Raw genomic sequence first — 21548 nt, 5'->3', positions numbered from 1 at the left:
GGCTCGTTTCTCTACACCAAACTGCATTACAAAAAGTTACTTTTTAAACGCACATCACTATGGAACAAAAATAAACGCTTCGGAACGGAAACTTTAATGTTTCCTGTGCTTAGTGGGCCACTCGGCCAAATTCGGCTACATAAAATCCAAAGAAGGCTCTTTAGAGCTGCGTTTTTTTGCACTTTTTTTCTTAACTTAGCTAGCTTAGCTACATTAGCATCAGGAGTCAGCCCGTGACGAAATGACAAAGCTACGACTCAATGAGTTTTAAAGGGTAGAGTAACTCTCGTATTCACGTACGTACTCCCGATCACTATCACTACGTTGCTGGGGAACGACGCAAGCACACAGCCTGTCTGGGTGAAACGAACAAACTGAGAGGGGAAATGAACTAACCTGGCAGCCGTAAAGGTTTGCTTAACAGCTGAGCCAGCAGGACCTTAAAGCCTAGCAGGTACAGCTTGACAGCAGGCAGGAGACGAAACCGAAGAGCAGCCCACATCCTTGCCGGAATGTGTGCCACACACACAGCAGCAGAGAAATCAATCTACAAAGGCAGAGCGAAACGAGCCAGTGGGACACATTCCAACATGAAATTGTGCATCCTCACCTCCTTCCCGTGCTGTGTGACATGTAAAATTTGAAACCCCTGGTTAACTTTGCTTTTTATTTTCATTGAAGATTCTAAAAAAAAAAAAAGATAACTTGTCTGGACAGGTCCAAAGGTATGCCACGGATGGAGAAGCCGTTGCTTCTGTTCGATGTACCTTCTCTGTAGATCCTGCATATTGCTTCCTTCAACCCACTGACTACCTCATTAAATGCTGCCAGAGAGGTCACATACTTCAGAAGCAACAGCCATTTTCACACTCCGGTCTGATCCATAATTTCCCCAGACAGGCTTGAAGAGCGTGTGTCTGGAGCTGAAGGAGCCTCTGTCCACAGTGCTGTGTTAGGCTTTTGACTGACTGATGGTCTGGCAGTTAGCTTTTCCTCTCCTGGGATCATTTGAGACTGCCAACTGTTTTTTTTTCCTGAATGCCGGGATGATAACCGTTTTTTGTTTTGTTTGTTTGTTTGTTTGTATTTAAAAAGTCTCAGCAAGCACAGTGCCTTTGCAAAAGTATTTACCCCCTTTAAGCATTTTCCCATTTTATCACATCATAGCCACAAACTTTGTTGGACCTTTATTTAGTGGTTATTAGTGGTGGCCTAGTGGTTAGAGCACAGAGCTTCGATCCCAGAAGTTCTGAGTTCAACTCCCACAAGCTGGCATTCTGGGTCCCTGAGCAAGACCCTTAACACCTAATTGCTCCCCAGGTGCCGCACAGTGGCAGCCCACTGCTCCCCAAGGGGATGGGTTAAGATGCAGAAGTGAATTTCTCCATTGTGAGATCAATAAAGTTCAATTATTATTATTTGACAAACCCTTAATAGTGTTCAGGTGTAAAGTGTGGGGAGGGGGGGAGGGAGTCTACCTCCTGATCTGTAAGTTTAGGTGGATGGATATGCCTTTTTAGGTTTGCAGTCATGCCATGCTCTTTCCCTTTTCAGACGACAGATGTTCAAAGCTTTGGATATCGTTTAATAACCAAATGCTTCTTTAACTGTATCCACAACTTTATCCCTTCTTTGGTCTTCATGATGACGTATGTTCACAAATGCTTTCTAACAAACCTCTGAGGCGAACAGCTGTATTTATTCTGGGATAAAATTGCAACCAATGGCTCTATTACTAATGACGGGACTCATGAAGGCCATTTTTTGCACTGGGTTTTTATTTTGGGCCATCAAAGGAAAGGTGGCCGAATTCACATGAGACTCAAAAAAAAAAAGGAAATTGTATTAGTAGCGGTGTCTGTATTACAATGTAGTGGTTTGCTTGGTAGGGTTTTGGCTTGTTTTCATGGATCAAGTCGATTTTTTTTCTCTCACATTGTTTGTGTGTCTGCAATAAGCCTTATAATAATTTAACTAATAATAAAATAACTTGCAACAGTCAGCCATGTTCAAAGTATATGGTGAGAGCAGCGGAGCTACAATGAACGGCTAACACCTAACTGACCGCTAAGCTAACCAGATACATAAACTGGGGCGACCAGACGTCCCCGATTTCCAGGGACAGTCCCCGTTTTGGATGACCTGTTCCCGGCAATGTCCCCGATTTTAGTGTATTATGATGGGGTAAAAAAGTTTAGCGCAACTAGAGGTATTTACACAGTCCTACCGCTGTCCCGATGTAGTAGAATAGCTGAGCTGAACTCGCCTTCCTGTGAATTTCTCCAATGTGAGATCAATAAAGCCTATCTTATCTTATCTCATCTTATCTTATCTTATCTTATCTTATCTTATCTTATCCTATCTTATGTGAGTGAATCAAAATAATTGGCATGTGGCATAGAGGGGGGTGACTGCCTTTCGGTGCGAAGAGAGAGTTTTTACAGGCCTGCAGCTCCCACACAGATACATTTTTTATACTTCCTTTAATGTATTGACTACTTTCAGAATGGAAGGACGACGTTACCCAGTATAACAAAAAGTGTTTCTGAACAGGATTACCAATTATAGCTTTAAAAGGACACGCCTTGTTCAGAGTGGAAATCCGGGTGTATTTTAAATCACTTGTGACAAATGTGGCAAGTGTAAATTAATTAATCATACTCTCTGAAACGATGTACTTACTGTTTTATAACAACAGAAGGCAACCACTTACTTTAAATTGTTTGAAAACACATTTCCTTTAGCCAGTGTGCACAAGAGAGTCAGTGTGAATCAATGACATTTGTTTGTTTTTGCTTTTGGGAAACCCTTAAATCCTGATTGTAACTTTTGCTCTCCTTATCCAGATTTATCTTGAAAAACATGGAAATATCCTAAATGCATGTCTTTAAAAAAAATCTAATTCAATCTAGCTAAAAATGCATTGTTTCTGCTTCAACTTTAATTACAAACCTTTAATTTCAATTCTGCACAAATAAAATCGACGTTTTTTAGTAATCATTCATATGTCTTGTATTGCATTATATATATATATATATATATATATATATATATATATATATATATATATATATATAGTCCAAGAGACCAATTGAATACCTTCATATAGATGCTGATGCATCTATATTACCATTTAAATATAGAAACTGTTTGCAAAAGTTAGGTGAACATTTCTTACGATGTTTTTAATAAAACAAGGAGATGTGTGATGACCTGATTTCCAAGTGAGTTTTGCTCGTCACTTTTCCTTGTTAAGTAATAGAAAAGGAAAAGAGCAGTAAGTCATCATCCTCTTCTGCAGATCTGCTCATTTGAAAAAGCTTTTTAAAGTAATGTAAGAATCTCTCAGCCCATTTGGAGGATTTATCTCTCGCTCCCTGCACAATGTTCCCACTTCTGCAAAATGTATTTGCTATCTTGCACTGCTTTTATTAAATCTCCCCACTAGTGGTGTTAAAGTCTTTTTTACCCATCCATGGATAACATTTATAATGGTTTCCCTACGAGGTTGATTATGGTTGATGATGTGAGCTAAGGATCATTACCTTAATGTGGAAGCCATCATTTGTTCACCTTTATCCTTTTTAACAGCAATAACTTTTGTATTTAAATTCCTTCATCCTTTAAAATTCCCTGTGCCACTCTCTGCAATCCTACATCAAATAAGTTTTTTTTCTCTCTTTTCTTTGGACAACTGGTGAACAATGAAACTGATTAATTTGCAAAGTTAAGACAAATAAACTTCCAGACCAAGGCGTCTGACTATCTGGAGTAACTAAACACAGAAGGCAATGTGTCGCTTGCATCTGTTTCTGCCACTTGAATATATTTGTCACTTTTTTATATTACTATCCACTGTTATGGGCTATAATTATATTACTTTTCTGAACTCCGCCTTTGCAAAAGCCGTTTAGTCTGAAAGAAAGTACAAATAATGTCTGAAACAAAGGATAATTATATTACGGCACGTAGAGTGAATGTGCATCGTAAAGCTACATGCATTTAAATGTAACTACATTATCTTTTTACTCTGAACTGAACTAAATCAAAACACCTTTATTTCTGTCATTTTAACCTGTTCTTTGAAAAAAAAAAAACAATATCACTGTCAAAGAAGTAACTCTACTAGAAATGGAGCAACATACTGAAATGTATTGAAAAATCAAACCTTGACCTTGAGCACATTTGTTTTTAGGGGAAAAACCCATATACAACGATAACATATGTGAAATACGTATTAACTCAACAGCTTTAAAATAAATCTAACATTGCATTTTGCAGTTTATATGTGGTATTTATTTTTATTTGATCTGAGTGTCTCGGATCTGGGAATTGGCAACTATCACAGGTCACAATGAGAACACAAATGTGTTGGGAAATCAGAAAACTCTAACCGATTGTGTCTGCAAAGAAAAAAAACAATGTTCGGGATTGTTCCAGAAGGGCAACGTTTTAAAATACATTTAATACAATTATTGTGAGTTTGTTTAGTGTTACAATTGCACCACTTGCTCGCCTGTAGTGTATCAAAGTAACATGTTTGATGATAAGTCAGGCTATTTTGCTATTTGAGATGTAAAGTTTGAAACCTGGTTAATTGGTCAGAGTCAGAGTAATAACCTGCAATCCTAACTGGGCCCGTGACAAGCCAGGCTGGATGAGGGCCCACATTTATCTAACCTCCATCCACAATCGAGCAGGGTTAACTTGGATTCAGGAGGACAGTAAAAGAAAGTTTTCCCAACTTGTTATAGCGTCTCATTTTAGAGAAATCTCTGTCACGGCAATCTATTGTATAGTTTTTAGACCCATCTCACCAAGGGTTTAAACAGATGTGGAGGGTGGATAGTTCGGGAAGACGTTTTACTTTATAGCAGTCTTTTGTGTGCCTCGCAGTGACCTAACAACAACTCTTAATGTGAACAAAACCGAAACTGAACAAGCAGTCTGCTGAAGTGATCGGCCACGTTTGGCTAACAAGCAGGCGGCTAAATGATCGCTGGCATTCAATGCAGGTCAACCAAGCTCTCCCTCATTTCAATTTAATTACAATCATTTCCACTAAAGACAGGCTTGGGGCTTTCGCCGTATGAAGCGGCCTTTTGTTTTTTTGTTTTTTTTTTTCTCTCCCCCTGACAGGGAAATAATCATTATTACGATGTGTCTTGCCCACAATCCAATAGTTTGGTTTGGGGCAGAACACCATCGCTGACAAGCTGTTAGCCTCAGTTATTAAAGTCTGCTCTGGAAGGCAGATAAATAAGCAGCAACATAAAGAGAGCGTGTCATCGTGACTCCGCAGATGGAGGCTATATGTGTGCATTTAAACGTCCGCGCACGGACGTTTTAGGAGAGCAAAAGCGGGCACGTCTCTCGTTTCCTTCGTGCGCCACATGCGAGTGTTTGTTCTGCAGCCTGAGAGGTTCAGAGGGGTCAGCAAAGCGAACTGGCCCGCCATTGTTTAAAGGAAATCGCATCTCACGCATGACGGCGGGATGATTATTTAGGATGATAGGACATCAGGGAGCGCACGGACACGCGCGCGCACAGACAGGATGAAGACACATGGGAGACAAGCTGGGAACAGTACGTGACAGGAGGGTGCGTGATGTAAATAACATGTGAACACCATCAAAATAGCTTTAACCCGACAGCCACCCAGTCTTATATGACAGCTACAGGCTGACTGCAAAGCACAATTTGTCTAACTTAGAGAATCCGGGCTGACAACAGCTCAGTGGGACGTCTGGATCTGCATGTGTGTTCTGACAGTTAAAATGTAATTTTTTAACCTCATGACTCACATATTCGGCTAAGAGAACGTTTGAGAACTTTTTTTTTTAGGGACTTTTGATGTGTTGTTCTTTTTAACACAACAGCTGTCACCCAGGTGAGAAGGGAGGTGAAGTGTCATATCTGGAAGAAAGGGAATTTAGTTGGTTTGTCATGGGCAATTTGATCTTTGGAGGGTAACAGCCTGAGCGAATCAATGCCGTCTTTTCTGCCAGCTTGAGCTGCATCCTGCACAGCTTTTCCTTCTGAAGCTTCCTCCGCTTGAGAGGCAGAGAATAAAGGTTAGGCTTAAAAAGCGCAGGCTTTGACAGACAAAGATGCTCATTGTTTAGCCAATAATGATACTGTGCCTGTGCATGTGTACATGCAGGGAATACACATCCCCAGGGATTTCCTGGTTTGCAACCTTAAGTACAAAGTCCGTGTGCTTTCATGTCAGAATTTCTTATACCTAAAACAGAAACAACAGGAGGAAAGCTGTTTTTGTCAGTGATTCAGTGTTTTAAAAAATACAAAACATTCCTGATTGTATTACTGATTTTATTACATTATTACAATGTTTTCTAAAATTATTCAAACCTCTGCAACTTTTCCAAATATTTTCATGTTATGGCTGAAAACCTTAACATCATTTATTGGGATTTTATGTAATATACTAACACAAAGGAATGCATTATATTGAAACGAAAGGACGACAATACACATTGTCTTTTTCTTTTTTTCTTCTTTTTTTACAAAAACGAAAATATGAAAGGCATGATGTGTAAATGTATTCAGCCCCCTTTACTTTGACACCCCAAAACCAATTGCCTTTACTAGTCACTGGTGTGTGTGCTATTTAAGTTTAATACCAACACTGTGGCCACAGAGATTGTTAGAGAACAGCTTCAATCAGGGAGAAGTCTAAGAAGAATTAAAAAACAACAATAACCCAAGTTTTGAACCTCTCAAAGCGGATTGTGCAATCCATAATCTACAAATGAAAAGAACACAGATCAATGGTAACGGCTAGGCGCAAGTAGGGCTTTAATTTAGCCAGAGAAGAACCCAAGAACCCCAGGCTAAATCAGAACAACTACTGTCCACATGCTTTGCAAATCTCTTCCCTTCTGGAGGAGTGCTAAGAGAAAAGGTTGCCATCTTAGTTTTGATGAAAGTCAAAAGAGGGCCTGTTTAGAGTTTTCTGCAAGCCATGTGGGGGGCATAGCAAAAATATTGAAGAAGGTGCTGTGGTCAGACTAGAAAGCCTACTGATGTGTTGCAGAAAACTCACAATACACATAATCCTGAATGCAGTAGCAGCCACACAGTGAAACCTGATGGTGGCAGTAGCATGCAGGTGAAAAGCTTTACTTCAGCAGGGACAAGGAAGCAAGACAGAGTTGATCGCAAGATGGATGGAACTAAATCCGGAACAATCCTTGAAGAAATATTTATGCCAGCTGTAAATACAGCAAAAGCTATGATGGAACAATTAAGATCAAAGCATATTCATGTGTTAAAATTAGCCAGTCTGTGTCCAGACTTAGAAATGTCAGTCTGCAAAGCTGGTAGAAACATATAAAAGAGACAGCATGCGGGGTTCCCCAAGTGTCCATCCATGGTCCCCTCCTATTCAGTTTTCTCCCTCTAACTCAGATCATGAAACCAACAACATCGGTTACCATAACTATGCAGACAACTTACAGCTCTACCTCACCATGACACCAGGTGACTAAGAACCCATTCAAGCACTGAGTAAATGCTTAGAAGAAGTCAATGCATGGATGTGCCAAAAATGTCTACAGTTGAATAAAAATAAAACTGAAGTAACAGTTTTTGGACCAATGGAAGGGTGATCAAAAGTTAGCACACAGCTTCAGTTGCTTCAGCTAGCAACCACCGATCAGGCCTGAGATCCGTGTGTAGGGATGGACTCAGACCTGAACCTTCAAAGGTATCTAAACCCAATTACAGAGTCGGCCTTCTATCACCTGAAGAATGTTTCCAGGATTAAAAGACTAATGTCTCAGCAGGATCTGGAAAAACTAATCCATGTACTTTCGTCCAATCAATAACTGCAAAGTTGTTTCACATGTCTGCAAAAAAGTGGATCAGACAGCTGCAGTTTATCCAGAACGCTGCTCCCCGCGTCTTCACTAAGACTAAGAAAGTAGAGCACATCACCCCAGTTCTAAAGTCCTTACACTGGCTCCCTGGATCTCAGACAATAGACTTTAAAATACTTCTGTCAGTCTATCAGTGTATCAACCCTCCCGACCACTCAGGTCTTATGGCTCAAGTCTACTCTGCATACTCAGAACCAAGCAAGGGGAAGCAGCAGTCAGTTCTCATTCTCCACTTATCTGGAACAAACTCCCAGAAGACTTTAAAGTTCCAAGGTAAAAACCTATTTGTTTAGCGTTGTCTTTGAATGTTAATGTTGACTTTCTTCTGTAATGTTTTCTATTTCTTGTTCATGTACAGCACTTTGAATTGTCTTTACAAACAAACTTGCCTTGTCTTGGCTATAGTTCCACGATCGGCAGCTTTAATTAAACCACGTCACCGCGGTTCTCAACCCCTCACCCTGAACTCAGCTCACTCTTCCCCAGCCCTCTCATCTTTTCCACCAGTAAGCTTGCCTTGATCAATACACGTCTGCTTGTTTATTACCCAGTGTCTCATCTCCACTCCTTCTCTCCAGTTTGTTCCTGTTCGCTCCCCGGGCTCGGGCCAGCCCTTGTGGATCCATTGAATACATTGTTAAACCTTCTCCTTATCCTGAGAATTCTTCTTGCATGTGGATCAAAGGCCTTGAGATGACATGTTTCATGAATTGGCGCTATATAAATAAATTGAACACCACAAAAACAAAATGACAAATTTTGGACTTCAGGAAGGGCAGAACGGATCCGGTCCCACTCTACATCTTTGGGGATTGTATGGAAAGGCTCCACTCCATAAGATTCCTGGGCGTGCAGATATCTGATGACCTCTCCTGGACTGTAAACACCACAGCGGTGGTGAGGAAGGCTCAGCAGCGTCTCCAAATACACTAAAGTGATATTAACTGCTTCATTTCATGTTTATAATCTTTGATTTGCACCTGCACTGACTAAAAGTGCCACCGTGTACCTATCTGTAGGTACATTTTATTGTCTTTATTTTATGCTAGTGTTGCTTCTTATGCTCTTTGTATTCTGCACCAAAGGGAGTTGCACTCCAACTTCGTTGTACCCTGTACAAGGACAATAAAGGCCATTCTATTCCATCGCCGGTCTTGCACATTAACTCTTTTTCGGAAAACCAAAAACCACCTCAAGCGAACATACAAACGTTTTTCCTAAACTATGGAAGTTATTTTGAATTTTGCCGTTTCCATAAACCTTTTCTAATGCGATACTTAAAAATGTGCATAAAAAACATTGATGCAAATATCCCTATAGTACCATAATCCAAACAACAATCCATGTTGTCTTCCACTTACAGGAAGATAATGTTCTTTCATTTACATATGTTGTTACATGTGCATATTTACATGTATTTTGTGGATTATTTTATGATGAATTAAATATTGTATATAATTATAAAACTATTTTTAAACACTCTTAAAGGTGGTTTTATATAACCCATAATCAAATCTGCTTGGTTCCCTTACAATGAAAACTTTTTGTGATTATGATGGGCTGCGCTGTGGTGCAGTTGGTGGCGCTGTTGCCTTGAAGCAAGAAGGGTTTGAATTCAAACTACAGCTTGAGGTCTTTCTCCTTAGAGTTTGCATATTCTCCCTGTACATGAGTCAGTTTTCTCTGGGTACTTCCTTAGGACCAATTAACCTAACATTGCCCAAATTGCCCTTAGGTGTGTGTGTGTGTGTGTGTGTGTGTGTGTGTGTGTGTGTGTGTGTGTGTGTGTGTGTGTGTGTGTGTGTGTGTGTGTGTGTGTGTGTGTGTGTGTGTGTGTCCCATACAGATAAGAGCGTATATACAATAGATAGATGTTTGTATGATTTGATATAATTGACTTTGTCAAGTGCCTTGAGATGACGTGTGGGGAATTGGCACCATATAAATTAACTAAATTAAATCAAATAGTGTCTCAAGGGTTAAATCGACCCAAAGCAGTTCTGGTTTTATTTAGTATCTTGGCTAACACAAGGGAAGTCTATCAGAAAAGAAAAAAAAAAGTCAGAAAAGCTTAGTAAATGGAGAGATGGGTAGGAATCCCAGGAGAGGGAATCCAGGTCGAGATATCTCTGCTCCTCAGATGTCTGAGTGCTCACTGGAACACGTGGGTTGGAAAAGGCAGTGGACTCCCAGAGAGCCGATTTGGAAGGTTTTGCATCATCTGAAGCTGCTGCCTTCATAGCTTTTTCAGAGGGAGACAAGCCAAAGGCCAACTTGTAAACTCTGAAAGTGAAACGGAAATTCTCGCATGTGGGAGTCTATCAACATTTTGCTCAAATGCAGCCTTGGAACCTCCATTATACATTATACAGCACATTGTTTATAGATCAGGCTCTTTTCCCCACTCTGCTCTTTGCATTATACATGTCATAAGGTTTGTGTTGTGATTTTTCTCTTAATTTTCTCTTAGTTTTTTTTTCTTTGAAGGTACCCCTGGCCCACTGATATAGTGCCTGGTTATGTCTCTTTACTTTCACAAAGCCATTGCTGCCATAAACTGCATACTATTTATCTTTCCTTCTAAACGAAAATTCTCCATGCTTAGTGTTTCTGTGTTTAGTTGTGTCTCATTCCTTGGCAAAGGCATTGGGAGAGTTGCTGTCATTTATGATTTTCTTACCTATATAAAGTACTCCTCGGTCAATGTTTCAATATTTAGAAGTTTCTTTGCTAAAGGAAGGCATTGACAGAGATAACAGTATGACATCTTTCTATTATAGGCAAGGGAACTATTAGCTACTGATAACATCACCATTTAAACGTGTGTACTTTCCTTACCTTACTGTCCTACAGAAAGTATCCCTTGGCTAGTGCTTGAGTTTTGCAGAATTGAGGAAGTTATTTTTAATTTTGCTGACTACAGTGATGAGGTCAACAGACATCTTGCCATTAAGAAACTATTGCTAGAGCTTTAGTTGTCATTTTGTCTCTTTGTTGTTTTTGCTGTGCTTATGTGTTTAGCTGTGTCCTTCTTTGACAAAGTCATTGGTGGATCTGATGCTGCCATTAACTCTGTGTACTGTGTGCTTTTCTTTACCAGAAATAGTTATTTTGGAACAGTACTGTAGTGTTTTGCAGCATATACTTTTTTTTTCACCAGATGGAAGATGATCACTCACACTGAGCCTGCTTGTGCTAGAGCATTCTTCCTGTTAAATGGCGAGTACTTGTATAGCGCTTTATCAAGTCTGATGAGTTAGTCATTCACCCATTCATTCACACACAGCTATATTAGTAGCCACCGCTGCCTTCGGGTTGACAGAGGCCAGGCTGCCATCCAGCCGACCTCCGCCAGCAGTAAATGCGGGTAAAGTGTCTTGCCAAAGGACACAACAGCTTAGACGGTTGGAGCGGGAGATTGAACCAGCAACCTGTCAATAAAAGGACAACCTCCCCAACTTTTGCACAACTCTGGTGGCACAACAGTGAGTCTTTCTTTTCCACTGTTACCGCATGCTTGCCCAAGAGGAGGGATTGCTGCAAAGTTGATTTAATGCAGAAGACCTCCTTTTATAGAAAGGCTTTGACTGATCTGCATTAAACAATCGATTGAATTTGATTGTGCAGGAACAAAATTTGTATTGAACTAGATTCTCTGTAAATTAATCTGATGTGGGAATGAATTAATTGATCAGAATCTGATTTGGAAATAATCATAACTGGATAGGTAATGGAGCTGTTTGTCTTTTAAAGTGCCTGGAGATCTAATTTGTTGTATTTTGGCATCATATTAAAAATTTAATTGAATTTGTTTGAAACTTTCACAGATGTCAGTTGGTAGGAAGGCATTAAGACCTTTTATGCCTTTCTCTTGATAAAAAAACAAACAGGGTTGGCCTTTTTCTGTGACAATTTGTTCACTAGAATAATAATATAATATTTCTACTACTTACTAACTGGATGTTCTGAACAACTATTTTTGACATGTTTGTTTAGAAATGTTCATACCGGTATGTAACTGATAAAGATTAAATACGTTCCACCTGCCTTCAGCGGGCGTACGCTCTCTTTAAACTGTATGTTTTTCATTTCGGGTTTCAGGCTGAAAAAAAAAAAATGCTTCGGAAATGTCGGATGTATCCAAGACCTTTCCACAGTTTCTTGAAATGCGCCTGGGGCAAGGCGATTATCCATCTTCAAAGATGTCCTCAATTCATGACATATGGCTTATAAATAAAACAAAAAGCAAGATAGACACAAAAAAGAAACAAAAAACCAGGCAACACTTGTTTTAGGAGGATGGTATGTAATCTTCAGATCATCCTATGATTCTATTTTGCGTCCAAGTTGTGTATTTTCCCGTTGTTTTTGACTCTGGACATCAAAAATCTACGGGGTACTTCATTAAGCACATCCCAACACATTTCTTTTTTCTAAATGTCATCAGGGAGCGGATGTCTTTCTATTAGTAGATGTAGAATGAGGAGTAGTGGGAGGAATATTTTCTTGCACCAATTAAGTCTGTCATTAACTCAACGACACACTCGAACACACACACACATACACACATTGAAAAAGTGACGCAAAAGTGCACACACAGTATTTAACACATTTAATTTAACACTCTGTTAGTCTCTGTTTGTGTGTATGTGCGCTCCTCTTTCTGTCTGAAACCTGTTGTCATTGAGACAGGACTGTAAGAAAAATCCTTTCATCTTCTGCTCTCGTCCCTCCCGTCTCTCACTCTAGGATTAGGTGAACACTGGGAATTTATATGGCAGTGTGTTTATGGGTGAGCCTTCAGCTTCAAGGCCTTCATCTTTTTCCGTGTTTCACCCAGAAAAAACAGCTTCAGCCCAGTTGTGCAGCTTCACACACAAACACATTTTGTCAGAGTAACATTCAATCTGATTTCAAACTGCCTCGTCTGATTATTTGTAAAGTATATTAGTGCCAAACAGCTGGCTAAACTAAGATCTTTCAAAACAGTATAATTTGACTCAAACAATGACCGTTGTGCACATTTCATAGACCCCAAACACACTACTTAATGACTTTGTGGCCATTAATGTGCTTAGGCATTTTTAGCAACAAAGATGTTCCCAATAATCAGCTTTTTAACTTAGCATTAGCTTCCTTGGTTGGCCTGGCCCACAGTGTGTGTTAAAATATTTTTTGACCGATGTGGCCGAGTGCACAACCTTTATCACTACTTTCACTGTTTCACATTAAATATTTTAAGTATACTAAATAATACACATGAATTTATCTCTCTTTCTATCAGAATACAGCTGTTTTTTTATGGGTTTACACATTTTTTTTTACTTGTTGATAACAAAGGTTTTTAATTTGGTTACAGGACAAATTTTCTTAAAGTTCTGCGGTTGGCATGGAAAAAGAGCCATTTAAAGGAGCAATGAGCGATATTTCACCACTACATGGTGCTTGAGCACTGTCTGTAGACCAAAACAAAAACCCAGCCTATCCTTACCCTTCTCATGCGTCACCTCCTATGGGCATATTTGTAAAGGACAAAAACACAGTAAAACAGCATCACCTTTCAGAGGAACATTTCAAGTGAAGAAGTAAGTAACTCATAACTTTATAATGCTGTTAGCAAGAAAACATTTTGAACTGCTGGGGGTGCTCTCCACCATGTTGCTCAAACGCTCCGCTGCTCTGACTGTGGCATTTTAGGGCAGGGAGGGGCTAAGCCCTGAGTGGCAGCTGTTCATGTGCACGTACATGCACACACGCGCATGTACACGAGATGGCCCGGCTATGTAAACAACAGACTGGAGAACAACTCAGTGAGCTGCGGTGTGACATCATACCATACTCCATCTGAAATATTACCTTTAGTTCTTCACATCAGTATTTTTTATTGTTTTTTATCTAAAATATTGAAATTTAGTTTATTGCTCCTTTAAGTTATGAGGCCTGGGGAATTTCTCTAAACTTTGGGTATTCTTTAAAAAAAAAAAATTATAATAAAGGAAAAATTATTGGTGGTAACGTTTGTGTTACCACTCTGGGTCAGCTCAGTCCTATTAAAGTTTGTTTTAACCAGTGTACACCATCCTAAATTCATGCATTATATTCATTCATAGATGAAAAACTACAGGTTTGAACGGCACAACAAAATAGCTTACTCATCATTAGGGCTATATAAACTTAGCACAGTATATTTGTGTGTGTGTGATTGATTCTTTCTTGTTGTAGCAATTCATCTTTTAATACATCTTATGTTGTCATTTTTGCCTTTGTGAGTTGAGCTACAAAGTTGAATGTGTTGGTTGAGCCTTAAAAGAAATCTCGCCAGATCCTCCCGGCCAATGCCAAACAGCTTATTCTGCTATATACTCTTATTTTGGATTGGATACTTGGTTTAAAGAAGAAAGAGATGTTGGTAATTAACAGAGGTGAGTAAGAGCTAGGTTACATGAACACAGGAAATGTTTTGAACAAAATGTACTTTTAGGAGCAGTTTTACTGCACTGTACTTTTTATTTTTACTTTAGCAAAAATATGTTAAAGTAGTGCAACTCTTACTTGAGTACAATGTTTGGCTACTCCACCCACCTCTGGCAATTAAACTAATTATTCACTTAACAAACAGGGGCATCAATAGCATATGGGAGACCAACCATGGTTGTGCTGGTCGCTCTGGCATGAAAAGCAGCCTTAAGTTGATTCTACAAATGTTCAGTGAGGTTTAGATCAGGACCGCAGGGAGAACAATTCATCTTTTCCGCAGCCAACATCTGGAGTTAGACTATGATAAGCTGTGAGGTCAACAATTTAGGGGACAGAGTTCGGTTCCCTAGGGTGGAGATATGGATTTTCCACTGGTCGCAGGAACTCATGATAATTCAGATTACAAGGCTTGTTTTTCCAGTAAGGTAGATGCTGACCCACAACATAACACTGCCTCCACCAAATGCTGTGTGGTCTTGGCTGACAGGAATTGACAAGTTTTTCCTGTGCACAACCCACAAATACATAATCCGTATAAATCAAGAAGCATTTATTGGGGGAAGAAATGGTTTTCTAATACCATAACACATATTACTAAGAAGCATTGTTACTCTAAAGGAAAGAATTAACAAATACACATTTCTTTAGTTTTATTTACATTTCTAGATTAAAGTAATAAACCTAGTCTTTCTTTTTACTTCTAATGGATGCATAAGCACTTTGTCTTATTGAAAACTAGAGAATCAGATCATTCAAATACAGCACCAAATTATGTGTGGCTTCCCTATGAACTATGAATGTTCATGGGCACCTTTTCTGATGTGTATATATATATATATATATATATATATATATATATATATATATATATATATATATATATATAAAGGTGCCAATATTTTGTACCAACTATATGTCAAGTGATATCTAACAGAGGCCATTTTGTACCACCTTTAACTCGATAGCTGTTTTGGTTTGATTAGGGGTCCATAGATGTTTCACTACTTAAGAGTAAACTGGCACAAGAGAATGGTGACTTTGGTAAATTAATTTAGTTCATGTAACGCTTTTTCTGGTAATACCGACTACTAAAAATGCTTTATACAGTCGCACTCACAAACATGAGTGCACGATAAAGAGATCAAGTCAACTTGGGATTGAGTGCCTTGCCCAGGGGAACAACAACATGTGACAGGAGGAAGCTGAAATCTAACCCACGACTTTTAGATCGCAAGACAACTACTCTACCTACTGGGCCACAGCTGCCCCACAAGCAGGGATCAGAACTAAAACAAACAGAGACAGGGTATAATGCATGTTTTTAAAAAGGTTTCAGCAATTAATAGAAAATTAAATGATGAGATTTTGATGAGTATTTTTCCTCATAATTATTCAGAAAAATTGACCAAGTGTGAAAAATACAATGATACATGATGGTTTAACCATACAGGAACAAACTTGTCTGGTTACTGGGTAAACAATAGAAATGACAAAGTGTAGGTACAAAGGGCATGAACTTGAGAAGAGGCACAGTGACCTGGAGCATGGAGCTGAGAACGCGGTACAAGACATTTAAATTGAAAAAAAAAAAATGTTGAAACCGAATGTCAAATGTTGATCTTCGGACCTAATATCTATCTATCTATCTATCTATCTATCTATCTATCTATCTATCTATCTGTCTGTCTATCTATCTATCTATCTATCTATCTATCTATCTATCTATCTATCTATCTATCTATCTATCTATCTATCTATCTCTCTCTATATATATCTATATATATATATATATATATAGATATATATATCTATCTATATATATATATATATATATATATATATATATATATATATATATATATATATATATATATATATATATATATCCTAATAAGTTAAACTGAAATGCACATTTTAATCCACAATTTCATCCGCACAACCTTACAAAGGTGAGTATACCCCTACCATTTTTGTGAATATGTCATTATATATTTTTCTGGCCCAACACTGAAGGTGTGAAACTTTCACTTGGGGAGTGTATGGAGTTGTCATGTTGAAATGCAGCCGAGTTTCTAAAGGGATTGGATCGTGCTCTGATTCAACCCTAGCTAGCAGTCTGTCAAAGGTCCTAGAAAGGATTTTACTAAATAGGTTGGAGGAGTTTGTCCTGATCTCTGACACCCAATTTGTTTTATACTTAAACACGGCATAGACAGATGTTCTGCTTCAGAATGCTGGTTCCCTCAGTGAACTGTAGCTCCCCACAGCTGGCAGCACTCATGAAGGGTTAGGGTTAGGTCATAACTTTTTGTTTTTGTTTAGTTTTTTTTTTTCAGTTTCCACTTGTTTTTTTTTTCTTCTTTTTTTAATATACAGTAATTATGCCACTTTCTTGGTTCCATACTGCAGTCCTTTTAGACCCCTGAAACTCTTACAGGTTTCCACAGACACTTCAAAACTTCAAAACGTCCACTTTGAAAACCATTTCCAATAATCCCGCCGAAAAATGCTGGTTCTAGAAAGTGTGTTGACATTCGCAGAAGTCCTTGGGAAAATGTCTAAACACCCATAGGACATATTACACGCTTATATTCAAAGCTCGATACCTTAAATGTCTCTTAATCTTCGGCACATTTTATTTTTTTACCAGATGATAAAACTTTAATCGAGCAATCGTGATCATCTGCGTTTGGTGAGTAATGACAAAACGAAACTGTGCGTACAGCAGAGATAGGTTTTAGATAAAAATATCCATCACGTTGTGGTTGCAAGTCCTATGTTCCCTTTAAGTTTCCTATTGGGCTAGCTACCTGGCCAAAGGGGCTGTGGATATGATTCATGTCTAACTCAAAGTCTCCATCCCAGTCCTCCCTAATGCTTATTATGTGCAGTGTTTGGGCTGGAGGGAGTCCATTACGCTGACTGTATCACATCTTTGTCCATCGGGGGGGCCCAAACAGACACTCAGAGAGGAAGGAAGAGCAAAGACTTGAGTTGTGGCTCCCAGGCATATTCCAGGGAAGAGTGCGTGTATGGATGCGTGAGTGAGTGTGTAGCGAAACTCGGACACAGCAGACATGTGTCACCTCAGTTCTCGCGCCATCAAGCTAAACTGACATAAACAGCCCCGGGCGGCCCTATCAGAGATGGACTTTACATAACGGCTGAGTCACTCACAATCTATTTTTATGGCTTTGAGGTGTGTGTGCAGTTGTGAGTGTTGAAGAGCTTTATCTTCTTGAGCGCGTGTTTAAAGGCCCTGCGCGTGAGGACAAAACATATGTGATGCCGGGTCATCTTGACCCCGTTTCACTGCTTTCAGGGATGATACGAGCGGGGCTGCGATTCAGCGTCGGCTGCTGGTTGGAAAGAAGTGCGAGGAAGCCGCTTGTCCGCATAAGGGATATGACGGTGGGGAGGGTAAAAGACAAAGAGGTGATGCGGAACAGCGTGACCTAGCTGCGAACGCAGCCAAACACAAGAGTTTTCCAGAAATAGGAAAGGATAACAAATAAAGTGGGATTCTTCCATTTTGGAAATATAATTTCTATTTTCTTGATTCCTTGATGTTTGGGATGTTTAAGTATTTGTACCATTCAACAGTGATTCATAGAAATGAATGGCTGTAATGCAGACCTGATGCATGAATATTTGTGATCCTGAACCCTGACAATGTAGTTTTTTTGTGCGTTCATCCAAACTGTAAATATTAAAAGTCCATCATATTCCTAAATCAGTGTGCATGTTTGGGTAAAATTGTGATAAACTGGACTCATCAGTTTTTCGGTTTGTTAACATTTTAATGAAAAGAATTCCAATATATTATGTTAACTATATTCAAAAATCGCCAAGACCCATTATACAAATGTACAGTGCTGTGTAAAGGTACTATATAATAATCAAAAACTACAACGTATGTTGGCGGCTCAGATAAACAAACTCAGTTATCCATGGTTTAGAAGTGACGTAGCTAAAGTAAGGAAGCATTTAACTCAATGAATAATAAACCACAACCTTGTAGGTTTTCCAAAGATCTTTAGTGGTGTGGGGCTTTCTTTTATTGAATGACGACAAATAACCAAAAACAAACAGTCAGTGTCAAAAAAGTGAAAAATATCATAAAACTGTTTGTGTTTTTTTTCCCGTGTAGCATGTGAGCTCTGACGCGAGAGCAAAAGCAACAGCTCATCACCCCGAGAAGAAAATCCTGATCTTTGCGATCGAAATCTTAATATGTTTATATGAAACCTCTGATAATTGCCTGAAGCTGAAGCTTTAAAGTCTGCTTACATAACTTGAATGTTATTTTGGCACTAAGCTTTGTTGTTTTGCTAATGCATAAACCTACATTTAAAGACACATTCTTTTAAGAAGAATGTGTCTTACAAAAACCAACATTACTTCGATTCTCACCCATTTCTCATTACCTGTCCATAATCTCAGCAGCATGACGCAGCCACTTCCGTGCTTCACTATCAGGGTGCACCGTGGGGCATTTTATTCCAGAGTACTTCTCATTTATTGGTCTCAGGCATGGGCGTAGGTTTGTATAGGGACCATAGGGACATGTCCCTACCAATAATTCGATGTGAATAACATGTTTATAATTTACAATACATCGTTGTTACAGCAGTCGCTTATTTTCCTCTCGCAGCTCCGTCTGCCAGCCTGCGTGTCCAGTCGGTCTTTCCTGTCGCTTTAACTCAGCAGCGCACGTAACTGTGCTGTGTGCTGTTTAACTCCACTCTCATTGGTTGTTTTGCCTTAAGTCCCGCCTTCTCTCCCCCTGGTTGGTTGTTTTCTAGTGCGTGCATGTGCGTGCATGCTTGCAGCGCGAAATTTAAATTTAATTCACACTAGAATACTGCGGTTACTACAACGATTAAAAAAAATATATTATCTACGCTATAACAGGCGATAGAAGAAGCAGGAGAGAGTAGTTTTCATTTGTGGAACTTAAGAAATGTAAGTAACCAACGTAAGCATCTTAAAATAATATTTAATTCTGAAGTATAATACATTTTATCAACAAAAATATTCAGTGTCAGGCAGGAGTTCTGAAGACTGCTGGAAAAATCGACAAGCAAAGAATGTAAGCTTTCAAAAAATCCCTTTAAGGCGGTTCAGATATAAATAGCAGGTGTTATTCGTTTTATAGAGTATAACAATACGAGATGGTGCCTAAACATTGCTATTTTTTGTTTAGAAAGCATAATTAGGGTTCAACATAATAATAGTGCTATTTAATTATTTCTACTTTTGGAAATAGGATAAAGTACAAACATAGGAACACATTGGTTTGATTTTACATAGATTTCCACACAGTCCATAAGTAAATTAGTACAAATATTAGTGTCCGGTAAAAATGCTTGAATCTGGCTGTTTATTTTGGAGATTATTACATTACGGATAAGATAGTGTTATATTTTATTTTAATAATTGTTAAAAGCGATTTTATATTTGAATAAACTTAGGCTCATGCTTAGTGTTGTGATTGTAGATGATGCCACCAAAAATGAAAAGAGACATAAGGAGCTATTTTAACACTCAGACAGTAAGTATCATAGGATGATATAAAAGGTTGTGTTACATTTAATCCTTTAATACTAAAAACACACTTGTATAATAGTAACATTATATGATTATAGGAAACACAGATATCCAGTAATAATGATGCAGGGCAGCTTGGAGGTGAAGCAGCTGGCCCTTCAGTGCTTCCGGTGATGTCTAATTTATTTTAATTACAAATTAAGGAGCAGCTTTTTATTTATATACAATATATATAGTGCTTATAAAATTTGTATTAATGTAGCAAAAAAATACTGCTTTTCTCTTTAAACGAAATGTCCCCTGATGCTCATGTCAAGTATAAAAAAATAGGGGCATGCATACTGCGTAGGACCAATGACATCAAACCAATGAAACTTGAGACCAGTAGTGTCCCTACCAAAGTTGAAATCAAACCTACGCCCATGGTCTCAGGGTACTGAAATCCCAGGAAGTTTAGATTAAACTTTTAATAGCTGGTAGACCCAGATTTTAATTTTGTGCTTCGGCAACAACCGCCGGCACCATCACAGGTTTCCAGCCCCATTTCTTTTCCCAGTCAGTGGAGCTGAAATTAAAACAAAACTTTATACAGCTTTACTGTGACTTAATATGCTTTGGAATACGTTATTGGTCTATACAATTCAAATGTTTCCGTCTGGGAGTTGCGATGCAAGAAAACTGCAAATACCTTAAATTCTCTTTCCCAAGGAATGATTCCTACACGGCTGATCAATATTTTGGATAAAAGCATAAAAATGAGAATAAAACAAAATAGGATACTAGATAGAGATGTGTAAAAGTTGTAAAGTAGAATCCTGTTGCTTGCAAGGCCCTAAAAAAGTATTTAGACCTCTTGTACTTTTTCACATGTTGTCACAAATTAGTCACAAACCTAATGTTTTTGGGATTTGGATTTTTTTGTGACAGACTTGTATAAAGTAGTCCTTAGTTGTAAAGTGGAAGGAAAATATATATGGTTTTTAAAAAGTATTGTAGAGCTACTATTCACTTTAATTACAGTCACAGGTTTTAGGAGGTATGTCCCTGCCAGTTTTTTACTCCCACATATCAGTTTTAGATTGGGCCGAGAGTGCCTGGAAACAGCGACTTTCAAGTCTTGCTCCATATTCTTGTTATGATTTTTTTTGTTTACTTTGACTAGACCATTCATCCATGTGAATATACTTTGATCTAAAACCTTTCCTTTGTACGTCTGGCTGCATGTCCGAGTATTCAAGTCTTTTTTGATCTCTTGCTGATTTTTTTTTTTTCCAAATTTGCTCTACTTTAAGCACCGTCCATATTACTTTCAACCCAGCATGATGCTGCCACCACCATGTTTTCCACTGGGGATTGTGTATTTGGGGTACTGTACTGTATTAGTGTTTGGCTACATATGTATGCACATTTTCGTGTAACGCAAAAACATTTACATTTGGTCGACCAAAACACCTTCGTCCACATAGAAGTGAAAACGCACACTACACTTTTCAGATTGTGTTGTATTTTCTTTTTTACACATTGTGAACATCATGTGTCATTATCCTTCCACTATGAAGTCATGCACGGCTTTATGTCCTCATTAAATCACATATAAATTGCTGAAAACTGTCGTCGTTC

At 38.6% G+C, this 21548-nt stretch overlaps 1 protein-coding gene across 3 annotated transcripts in view; it reads right to left on the bottom strand.

Moving 5' to 3' along the window:
• The window catches only part of LOC105923129 (dehydrogenase/reductase SDR family member on chromosome X), a 58725-nt gene that overhangs the window by 34499 nt on the left and 2678 nt on the right, over positions 1 to 21548 (bottom strand). Inside the window, exon 1 of one of the 3 annotated variants that reach the window (XM_036139504.1) lies at positions 397 to 586. The exons of 1 other annotated variant lie outside the window; for it this stretch is intronic. In XM_036139504.1, coding sequence (XP_035995397.1) covers positions 397 to 502 — 106 coding nt within the window. In that variant the 5' untranslated portion in view covers positions 503 to 586. Of the gene's footprint in view, positions 1 to 396; positions 587 to 21548 lie in introns of those variants that run through there. One more of the 3 variants, XM_036139503.1, reaches the window with a different exon arrangement.

The sequence above is a fragment of the Fundulus heteroclitus genome, chromosome 7 (genome assembly GCF_011125445.2).
Source record: "Fundulus heteroclitus isolate FHET01 chromosome 7, MU-UCD_Fhet_4.1, whole genome shotgun sequence".
NCBI lineage: Eukaryota > Metazoa > Chordata > Actinopteri > Cyprinodontiformes > Fundulidae > Fundulus > Fundulus heteroclitus.
This window is presented reverse-complemented; position numbering and strand designations above follow the sequence as displayed.